Raw genomic sequence first — 12,279 nt, forward strand, 5'->3', positions numbered from 1 at the left:
TTCGAAACAGAACCTTAAAAAATAACAAATACATGGAATATTTGAAATTATTTATTTTCTTTATAACATTTTATAAAATAGAGCCTTAATTTTTTTGTACTCTTCTTATTAATTTAATATAACTTCGAAGCTAGAAAACTCTCAATTTTTATTAAATGATTATGTCCATAACAACTGATAACCTAGTATTATTCCTCCTTCTTCATAACTAACTAACTAACTAACCATCACGCTGCTTCTCCGCAGGGGTAGGCAGAGAGAATAGAGCGCCACACCACTCTGTCCTTGCACACATTCTTCGCCTCTTCCACGTTCATGCATCTCCTCATACATACCCGCCGATTGTTACGACTCCTAACCTGACCACTTTCAAGTATTTGGCATACCTGATCGTGCCATGTTTTTCTCGGTCTTCCTCTGCTTCTTTTCCCGCTAACATTCGCCTCATAAATTTGTTTTACTGTTCTTTCCTCACTCATTCGTTCTACATGTCCAAACCATCTCAACACACCTTTCTTAATTTTATCGATAATGCTTATCTCAGCTTTGCATTCCTTCCTTATTTCACTATTCGTACATCTATCATACATCGTTTTGTCGCACATTCTTCTGAGAGATCGCATTTCGACTGCATTCAGTCTACTTTCATCCTTCTTTTGCTAACTCCATGTTTCACTTCCATACATTAGAGTTGGAACCAGGACTCCGTTGTGCACTGCCAGTTTAGCTTCCGCTGATAGGTTTTTATTTCTTCTTCATACATTGAATTAATTCCTTCTTCATACATTGAATTAATTCGTTTTTTACCGCTCACATCCACGAATTGTGTAATAATAGTCTTATATAATTTTTCGAGTTACTTGCCACTTACTGATAATACAAAACTAAGTGTCAAATATTCAAATGATTTTGATTACACACGGATACAATTCGTTTATTGTCAGATGAATCGTTTTGTGCGAAATGGACATTGAAGATTAATTCGGCAAAAAATGTTGTCATTTCAGTAATAGCTGGAGTTATAATAAAATGTATAATGACTCATATTTGTCTATTTTTTCCTTTTCAGGCCTTGAGCGGATTTCTAATGATGATGACACAAAATGGAAAACTCCTTTATATCTCTGATAATGCAGCGGAGTACCTTGGACATTCTATGGTGAGTTTTTAAATGTTTTTATTTGCCTCAAATATGCGCAAAAACTTACTTTTCTATTTAAAATGACCGCCACTTGATTTTTATTAGAGAATGTTAATGTGAAGTAACGAATAGCAGACAGGAAGGTCGGTTTAAAGATAATTTAAAGTTGTAATTGGGAATGTTTCATTCGATACACAAATTACATTTTAAAAATTGTGTCGGCAACTCAATTATCAAAGATTTTTATTTTCACAGCATTTTGAGTGTGTCCAATTGAATAGTGTGGTTGTCAATTATGGGTAGAATGGTGAATGTCGCACGTGTGTAAAGTTATCACTTAATCAGCCTTTAAAAGTTCGTAAACCCTGTAAATGCCCAGACTTCCATATTCGTCTTTATCTATATTAAAATGACAAAAATGTAAATGGTATATTTTTTATAGAATAGAAGTTAAATTAAAGCTTACAACACTTTAACTTCCGTTTTTAAACGGTGTTCAGATAAGTAAAATGTTTTTTTTCTAAATAAAATAAATATAAGCATATCTGGGGATAATGTATACTGTATATAAATTTTGTAGAATGTTGTCGGTTTACCACAAAATGTTTTTTCCCAAATAATGCGCATATGTATATTGAGAATAATACTGAAATCATACGGACGTCAGCTAACTGCTTTAATGGTATTTTTTCAGAAAATATTCGATAATATTTTAATGATAATTTTTAATTGAAGGGAGGCGTTAGCTTTAGGTGATGTTTCTGAGGTTGGGGTAGTTAGCTTGTTTGTGTTAATACGAACACGAATAATAGTGATACCTTTTAATGGTCATAACATTAGACAACAATACAATTATTAATTTATGAAAATATTTGAAAGATTTAAAATAAGTTGTATAAATAAATCAAATGTATAATATTTATTCCAAAATGCCGATAAAAGACACATCAATGATTGTGCTAATTTATCGTAAAAGTGTTAAAAACAGAACGTGAAAAATAAGTGTTTATAATTCAAATATAATTATTACATCGATAAAATAATTTAGATTTAAAGTATTAATATGATAAAATAATAATATCTACAAAATACTTCGATGTATTATGAGAACCGACCGATTTATCTACGTAATAGCAGTATTATTACACCAATTTAAATGTAAATTATGAGTTTAGCCGACCATTTGGGCAATTTGGTCCGAGAAGATCCGGTTTTCCGCATATTTAAGGGGTTTTTTGTACCTAGTCAAGTGTGGATTATGATTGAATATCAATGTTTTGTAAATAAACCCCAGGCGACAATTTGATAAAGATTAAGATTATGGCGAAGATAAAGCATGGAGTACCCCCTTGGGATTTTCTTATTACCGAAATAACACGGCCTCTAAATGGTTGGGCGGATCCGAGAATTTGAATATTTTCAACATTACCAAACACGCCTTCCTTTATCAATAAGATATTATTATTATGAATTGATTCGGTAATACAAAATAATATCCATGATATTCAATCTTGATAGCGAACGTACGTGGTATGAGATAATCGCTTTTACTTTATTTCTTTTTTAACTGTATGTAATGCCTTAATACTTTCTGAAGTTTATTTAGTTGTTGATGTGTCCCGATAAAAGTTAAATTTTTATTTTAACTAAAAAATTAAAATAAAAAAAAACTTACTCGTATATTGTCCCATAATAATGATTACGAATGAAATAATATAAATGAAATTTATTCAAAATATAATTAACGAAAAAAGTTTATTTTAAACGTACGAAAACTTGGTCATTCAAAATTGTAAATTTATCACATTCAGAAACAATTATTATAATAAAAAATACAAAGTAAAATGACAAAAATATTGTTTGAAAAGTAAAATTAAAGAAAATACAGCCAAACTTGGATATAAAAGAGATCGTAAGGGACTTTTTTTTTTAAAGATCTCTGTTATATCCATTTTTTATTTACAGAGGGATCAAAAATAATGGAACCTTAAGCCAACTATCTTTGAAAAAGGTCGTTTATATCTAAATTCGACTGTACATATCTTCTTCTTACCCTCACCCACCCAATGGTGCAAAGGGCACTCCATCGTGTAGAAGCAGTGATATCTTGATCGTTAAATACACCAAGGTAATGTGATCAGCCTGCTGCTACAGGTACCAGTCCAAGGTCATAATAAAAATATATAGGACTGAAAAATCTTCAATATATATATTTCATAATTTTTATTGACTTTAGACTGTTAGCAGATGAACCTCATTTAATTTATTGACTTGGCGTTTAATTTGTAGAACTCCATTTTAATTTATGTATTAATTTTAAATCAAACACAGATTTTTTGAGTCTACTAAGTTGTATTTTATTAACAAAAAACACATAAAAAATTATATTGTGACAATTGTTTCGCCTTGTTAGGGCATTATCAAACGAATGTGAAGATCAAATGGACTACGGTCCTTATGTAGCTATACAATTCTAAGTGTACAGTAATAGTCTATTTAAATATATTTAAATAGACTATTACTGTACACCATCTCTCTCTATGTAAACGCTTGCATGATGCGTTATTGGTAAATTAATAATTACATCTACATATAAAAATTCTTAAAAATAATATTACCAACAATTGTATTAAAATCTCTAAAATATGGCCTTGTCAATAAATTCTTCCTTTCCCAGAAAACAAATATAAGGGTACATACCTACATCCCCCATTAGCTACTGTTGTCTCCCATAAATTATCGCTGCACGTGTTAAAACTGTCACTTAGAATTGTATAGCTACATAAGGACCGTAGTCCATTTGATCTTCACATTCGTTTGATAATGCCCTAACAAGGCGAAACAATTGTCACAGTATAATTTTTTATGTGTTTTTTGTTAATAAAATACAACTTAGTAGACTCAAAAAATCTGTGTTTGATTTAAAATTAATACATAAACCTCATTTAATATCGTCCATTAGTCTATACACTAAGCCCTCACTTTGCGTCGTAGATACGTTCCAAAATATCGCGACGCAAATTGAAATAACACAAAGTGATTTGCTATTTTCCATTAGAAATCACATGAACATCAAAGATAGCGAAAATAGGTCTTAATTCAGTAACGACGCAACTTCGAAAAAACGCAAAGTGAAACGACACAAAGCGAGGTCTGGGTGTATTCTTTTCCATACTTGTGCACTCTGGGAATAGGAATATATGTACTCACATATGATAATTACTTCCTGAATGACTAAACTGAAAACTATTTTGTTCACATGTGCGTCGGTAGCGGGTTGGTATTAGTTGATAGGAATTTGCATTTATTTTGGACTCTTTCAATAGCTTATGAATGAATATTGTAGTGTGGAGTCCATACAGAAGAATTGTATTCAGGTGAACTCTAACAAGAGAACAACGGTAAGGTTCACATCCTCTTATTTGTGATTTCATTGATGTGAATCACAATGTCAAGTCATTATAGTCTAAAGTATGTAGCTCCCGAAACTACGCTCCGGGAAACTGCAAAGAGATTCGTACTGCTAAGGAAAAAATTATAATCAATAAGTGTGGGCAAAAAGTAACTAACTAACCATCACGCCGCTTTCCCGCAGGGGTAGGCAGAGAGAATAGGACGCCACGCATATCTGTATATGCAAACAATCTTTCATTCATTCATACATCTCTTCTTACATAACCGCCAATTTTTTCGACTCCTGACCTAACCACTTTCAAGTCTTTAAAATGCTTGATTATTCCGAGTTTTTATTGGCCTTCTTCTGTTTCTATTTCCAACTAGATTCGCCTCAAAATTTTATTTTACTGTTCTTTCTTTACTCATTTGATCCACATTCCTTGCTTTCTTAATTTTATCGATAATCCTTATCTCAGCCTTACATCTTTCCTTATTTCATCATTCGAACATCTATCGTACATCGTTTTATCTCACAATTGAATGAAATAGGCCATAAGTAGGTACCAATGAATAAAATAGTCAGTCTAACCTTATAATTCAACTGCCTAGAAAAATCATCTTCCTTCGCTTCGTGACTATTTACAAAAAATTGTGTTTTGTTAAAAATATAACTAATGAAAAAAATAATTAAATAAGTAAGTGATGAAATTATTTTTTTCCATTAAATAAATATTGTACTTTTGTATTAAATTGTTTTTGCAGCTTATTATTATTTAAAGATAAATTAAAAGGAGTTCTTACTAGTCAATTTTATTGAAAGCTTTCGTTCTCTTCTCTGAAGTGATATGATACTCAAGTATTTTTGTGCATGGTCAAGTGCACGTTTGAGGATAGAACGTTGACCGAATCCCAGCTACCTAATTCATGTTTAGAGAAGGTACTCATTTGTAATAATGCTCATAAGTAGAAAATTGTTTGATGTTTTTATGTTTGTCTTTGATGGAGTTTTGTAAACGTAGCAGTATAGGGGATACGGAAAATAGTGTAATATTTAGTTTGTTTGAAAATAATATTTTTGCTGCATATGAAAAAAAATGTTGTTTAATCCTGACTCTATCCTACCGATAAAAACTATATTTGTTCTTTTACTTTGTGTAAAAAATAATATTTGTTGAATAATTCTTACACATTTTTTTCAGACGAGTTCATTTTAGATAAAGTATGTATATTGAGTTTGAAGTTTTGGAAAATAATTTGAAATCCCATCAAATAAAATTTACACCAATACTGGTGTGCTTACATTTTACATGTCAGGAATAATCACAAGAGTGCTTTTTTACAGTGAGGGTCTTTTTATGTATCTGTAAGTCCATTTTTACAACATGTTTTTCTTGAAATTATCTCTTGTTCCTCAATTTTTATAAAAAATGAGGTAATATAGTATAAAAACACTGGTTTTGACATTTTAAGGCATTGACGTAAGCAAAATATTAGCAAAAACAGTTAGAAATAAATTTAGCACAGCGCGTACTTGGTTGACGATGAGCGACTTATGGTTGACAACATTTACTCTTTGGGTACTAATTATCGAATTCATTTTTTTTTATTTACCTCGATTAAAGAATATAATTGTATGTCATCTTATTTGCGGTCACATTGTACGAACATTGACTCATTGTAACACATTTAGACGCGGCGGCAATGCGCTGGTTTCAGAAAGAAAAAAAAAGTGATTCCTCTTTGGACCCGTGAGCTACCGGAGTGAATTTGCTCCGACACTATCCTAAGTTTTATACAGCGGCATGACTATGGTCTTTTTCATCAAAGAAAACATTAATCATAATTTCACTCTAAACAGTACATACAACGGTAGCGGATGACGCCTGCTTAAGTGATTTTTTTCCTAATGGATTCAACGCTTTGACGACCGACTGACCAGTCTTTATTTTGGTAATCAACAAAATACTTTACCTCCAAACAACAAATGAAACATGTAAAATAATAAAGTTTTGCTTAATTTTTTTTGTTAACATTTATATTTTGTAACTAATTAACTATCATGCCGCTCTCCACAGGGGTAGGCAGAGAGAATAGAATGCCACAAAAATCTGTCTTTATGCACAATCTTCACCTCTTCTAGTCTTCTCATATATATACGCCAATTATCTAAATCCTGATCTAACCACATTCAAGTTTATGAAATATTTGATCATGCTAAGTTTTCTTTCGTCTTCCTCAGCTTCTATTACCAACCACATTCGTCTCATAAAAATCCCTTGACTAAAATAATTTAATCGGGAAAAACAATTACGAAACATATTTTAAATCAAATAGTGTAATATATTTACTGTAATCCGTAATTTTTCAGAGTTGCGCAAAGAAAAACGGTTTGCGGAAGATGTCAAATTCAAAAATAGAATAGATAGAGCTTTAGTAGATAGAGTTTTAGTATTAATCAGTCTTGATAAAGAAGCGGTTAGCTTCGAAACCGGAAGACATTATAATTAAGTTATAATAAAATATTTATTGTGATTTTAAAACAAAGTTACATTTTAATTATCAATTGGAAAATCACAAAGTAAGTGCTTCAAATATAAATTACAGAATATTTTGCATTTTAAAAATGTAACTTTATTTTAAAATCGCTATACATATTTTATTATAACTTAATTATAATATCTACCGGTTTCGAAACAAACCGCTTCTTTATCAAGACTGATTAATACTTGATAAAGAAGCCGTCAGCTTCGAAACCGGTAGACATTATAATTAAGTTATAATAAAATATTTATAGTGATTTTAAAACAAAGTTACATTTTAATTATAAAATGGAAAATCACAATTTTAGTGCTTCAAATATATATTTATGGAATATTTTTCATTTTATATTTCCCATTGATGTGTTTTACTTCGTACTGTTGTTAAATTTGAAGGTACTTAGGTTATACAATAGTCTTGGATACCTCATTCTTCTTGGTCGGGCGATAATATGTCCATAGCTAGATGCGTACGCACCAAACAGAACTACAAATTACTAGTCACCACTCGACTGAATGTGTTGGTAAACGAAAAGGCAATCAGTTAATCATTACGGTGATTTAATATTATTACGTTTTAACGTATTAAGAAGTCGGGGGCGACCACTGAATACGTAGTTTTGAGAGAACAAAGCAGGAGGAATTGACGTGGATATTAGTTAGATAAGTGACGTAGGTAGGTAAGTATCAGTCGTCTTTGCCTTATTTATTATTATTATAACCTTTTAAGTAGTATTTTTATCACATGGGTATGGATTTGGTAATAAAACTATTGGGGTTTCAGTTTTTGCTACCTTATTATTGTTATTATAACCTTAATATCAATATTTTAAACATATTGTTAAGAAAATTCTGATAAATCTTGAGTAGTTTCAGTTATTTTACCCAATTATTGTTATTTTAACCTTAAAATTTTAAAAATATAGGTTACGTTTATTTTGATAAAACTTGAGTAGTTTTAGTTATTTTACCCAATTATTGTTATTTACAACATTTTGAGTGTGTCCAAATACTTGTTCACAAAATCTGGATTATCTCCAATTACATGAGTTATTTTCATATTATTTTTTGACATCTCATAAAAGATGAAGAAAAATATGGAAGTCTGGGCATTAACGGGGCTGATGACCGTAAATGCCTCGACTTAAAAAAAATAATTAAAAAAAAAAACATTTTTTTATTGTTATTACAGTACTACCTTAATTATAATCTTTTAAATGTATGTATAGGAAATTTAATTTCTCATAAAACTTAAGGAGTTTCAGTTTATTTATCTTATTATTGTTATTATTACCCTTACATCAATATATTTTATCACGTAGGTACCATTTTACCGATTATATTTGAGTAGTTTCAGTTAGCTTGTCTAATTGTTGCTATATAACTGCATAGAGCATTGCATTGTATAGAAGCAGTTTCATCTTGATCGTTAAACACGCGAAAGAAAAAATGATCAGCCCTGCACTTCAGGTACCAGTCCGGGGTAAAATAAAATAAATATCAGAGTAAAAAACCACTTTAATAACTATATTGATATATAATTAATTTAAATTGATTCTACTGACAATCGAACCCGGAACCTCTTGCGTGGTAGACGAACGTTCTAAACCACTTAATTACAGAGATTTATGAAAAATCATTTTATGTGTTCATATGAAAATATCATTATTTATTTATTTGTACTCAAATAATAACATGAAAATTAAGTGGTAAAAAATAATTACATAAAAATTAAAATAATTACAAAAAAAATCCGAGTCATAGTTTATTTTTTAATAAAGATCAATAGTCTAAGTATTTGGTGGGGGTAAACTAGATGCTTGCAAAATTTAATTAAATATTTACATACAATAATTAACTAACAGAATATTTTATTAAACAATCGCATACCATTTTAATTCCGTTAATAATCAAAAACATATAAAATTACGAAATATTAAGCATTTGATTTTGTTGTATACGTTATGACTGCTATATTAAGGCCACGGTCATTCATCGGTTTATATTATACACATATTTTATTATATCACACTAATGCTGGCTACTTAGCACAATGTATGCTTTCATTGTTTGAAGGTTGATTTGCTTAATTTGCAGACAATAATCAGAATTCACTTAAAGGTTTTCTATGGAAACAGAGTCAATGTGAGTGTATAATGATTGTAATAATCGTCATTACTGAAATTATTATTGAAGTCAGATATTCAATCATCGTTTTGAATCAATACTAGGTAATTACGAAGTAATAAATTGAGATTTAACATTATCATTCAACAGGTAGTGAATAAATATTTACTTATTAGATGCAGGGATCGTTGACTACTCTTTACGTATAAACAAGACAGTGACAAGTATACTGATAATAATAAAACACAGACCCCGCATTATTTTTGGTACTGTTTTTAATAAAACACATTATGTTCGGTACCTACTATTTTTCTACCTGATTTCGAAAATAAATTTGTTGTTTTAAGGGGTATATAGTAGAGTGGACCGATGACGTTTTTTTTGTGAATTCAGCAATAAAAGTGGTCTAAAAAGTTGCATTTCAGATCGCACATAACGAGAAAAATATTAAAAAATATATTCAATACTTTTGGCCCTCAACCAGAGCTCAAAGTTTTCGTAACTTAACATTTAATTAATATCTTAACATTTAATTAAACTGCCTACATACTAAAATACGAAATGGCAGCTGGTAGGCGCAAAAAAATAGCTTTTCCGAAAACTTGAAGCTCTGGTTTAGGGACAAAAGTAGTATGGAATATTTTTTTAAATATTTTTTACGTTATGTGCAATTCAAAATGCAACTTTTTAGACTCATTTGTCTTTGATATCTAAAAAAATATTTTTTTCACCCACCAACGGCCCACTTTAGTGCATAGGTAGCTCTGCGTCAGCAAGTATTAGCAAAAAAACAGTTACAAAAACTTTCAGTTACAAAAACTCACACATCAAAGGATGTTACAGTTTTAGTTTTTCAATATTATACTTTATTATTTTGATAATATATTCATAACCATTAATACCTGATAATAATTGTAATTAAAAGATTGATATTTTAACATAAATGAAGAAGAATATGGATGTCTGGGTGTGAACAGGGCCTGCCAAAGGCTAGTTTAAGTGATCATTTAAAACACGTGTAACATTTACCGTTCTACCCATGATTGACCAAACTACTCTTATTTCAGAAGATATTATATTGAAGCGTCAATATAACTTCCGAAATTTAAGTTGTGTGATTGTCAATCATGAGTAGAATGTTGAATGTGAACACATGTGTGATGTGATCTCATAAACCACCTTACGGAAGGTCATTAGCCCAATATATGCCCAGATTTTCATATTTTTCTTCATCTATATTAAGAAATCAATATTAATAAATCCATGTTAAGTTTGTTAACTAAGTGGAGAAAAACCAAAAATCTGTAAAGAAATATTTGGACACACTCAAATAATTGACATAACATAGAATTTGCAATGAAATTTATCAGAATTTTTATTTTATTTAAATTATCGACAATTCTTAATTTGCACATTGTTAAACACATGTTTTTTTCTTGAATTAAGTAGAAAAAAATTAATTAGTTCGATTTAATATATTTTTTTACATTTTTTGAAGAGCTTTCAGTTTTACAAAATATGGTATATGGTAAATAAACCAAGATTACACAGTAAAGCAGTCGTCTCAGGCTGAAATATGAAATCCTTCAGCATACATTACTGACATGAGCTACAACGTATGATTAGAGCAACATCCACGGGAATTATGACGTATATTCCGAGCTGTGATTGACACCGCGGAGGCAGAAAGACTAGGGGTTCTCTCGCAAATACTTTCCGAAATACTTAAGTCATAATTAGCCAGCTAATATTATTGCGCGAACCACCCAGCGAGCGGGGATGTCGGGAACAACGAATAGTAGTACTGTATAATTATTTCTTCATAAGAATCCCTTTGGGAGTACACGACTATTTACTTTCCACGCCAAGCGAAAGCTCGACATATCTCAGGAGGAAATTCAAACATATCCGTGGGGAAATATTAAAACATTCGTATATACAATAAAGCTTCTCATCTGTAATATATATATTTTTAAGTCGTTATTTTTAAGAGGCGGACAAGGACATTTGTAGTGTAATGTACGCTGGGCTACCGTACTGGAGGTCCCGGGTTCGATTCTCAGGGGGAGGTCAAATAAATATATATTTTCACTCTAATATGTATTCAACATTACCCTGGACTGGTAACTGAAGCCAAAGGCTGATCACCTTTCCTTCACGTTTTAAAGGTCAAAATGACATCACGCTTATATGATGCAGTGCCCTATGCACCATCAGGTGTAGAAAGAGGTTATTTTCATGAAAATAGACTGAACGCAGTCGAAATACGATCAAAGTGATGGAATGTGCGGTAAAATGATAAATGATAGGTGTTCAAATAGTGAAATAAGGAATGAATTCAAGGCTGAAATAAGGATTATCGATGAAATTAGGAACGGTGTATTGAGATGGTTTGGACATGTGGAACGAATGAGTGAGAATAGTGAGAGATTTTTTAGCAGCCTCTATGGTTGATTTGAGTAAGTTTAAGAAGAAATTCTTATTTTTAGGTCTTATCATGCCTTATTTATTATCTATGTTTCTTTTTACAAAAAATCTTGTTCCTTAACCCCCCCCCCCCTTCCCAATATTTATTATCCTCTCAACCTATATATACCCCTAAATATGTTTTGCTCGTTAGTTATAATTTTTTCCACTAGATGAAAACATCTCTAAGTTTTCGAAACTAGTTGTGTATAAAAATAAAACTCATTATGTGGCATATTCAAGTGTTTAATTTTTAATAATAATCAACATGTCATTCCACAAAGTTAATGCCGAATCAATTAATAATATCTTATCATGTAAATACCTAGATATTTATATTTTTATTCGTTGAGATGTCGAAACGCAAAAATAACTCCTATGTTGATAAACTAGACGTGTGTTTATGGATTTAGACGAACCCAAAATGTTTGATAACTTGCAAGCCTAACTTTTCCATTAGGTAGATAACAAAAAAACATGGAGGGCCATTGTGTTGTCGTAATAATCATGTGACATGATAAAAACATCTATTTTATTTAACCACACCCAGAATAGACCATTGGGCTCTGAATTGAATTACTTGACCATAATTATTTGTCTTTTTTTTATTGT

The 12,279-nt window shown here is 30.7% G+C and overlaps 1 protein-coding gene across 1 annotated transcript in view; it reads left to right on the plus strand.

Annotated features, from left to right (window-relative positions):
* LOC148311936 (uncharacterized) overlaps positions 1–12,279 on the plus strand; it is a 125,998-nt gene that overhangs the window by 55,275 nt on the left and 58,444 nt on the right. Inside the window, exon 4 of the mRNA XM_088278301.1 lies at positions 1,070–1,159. Coding sequence (XP_088134427.1) covers positions 1,070–1,159 — 90 coding nt within the window. The remainder of the gene's footprint in view (positions 1–1,069; positions 1,160–12,279) is intronic.

The sequence above is a fragment of the Brachycentrus maculatus genome, unplaced genomic scaffold (genome assembly GCF_059751285.1).
Source record: "Brachycentrus maculatus isolate JH-2025_06_01 unplaced genomic scaffold, ASM5975128v1 h1tg000055l, whole genome shotgun sequence".
In the NCBI taxonomy this organism is placed as follows: domain Eukaryota; kingdom Metazoa; phylum Arthropoda; class Insecta; order Trichoptera; family Brachycentridae; genus Brachycentrus; species Brachycentrus maculatus.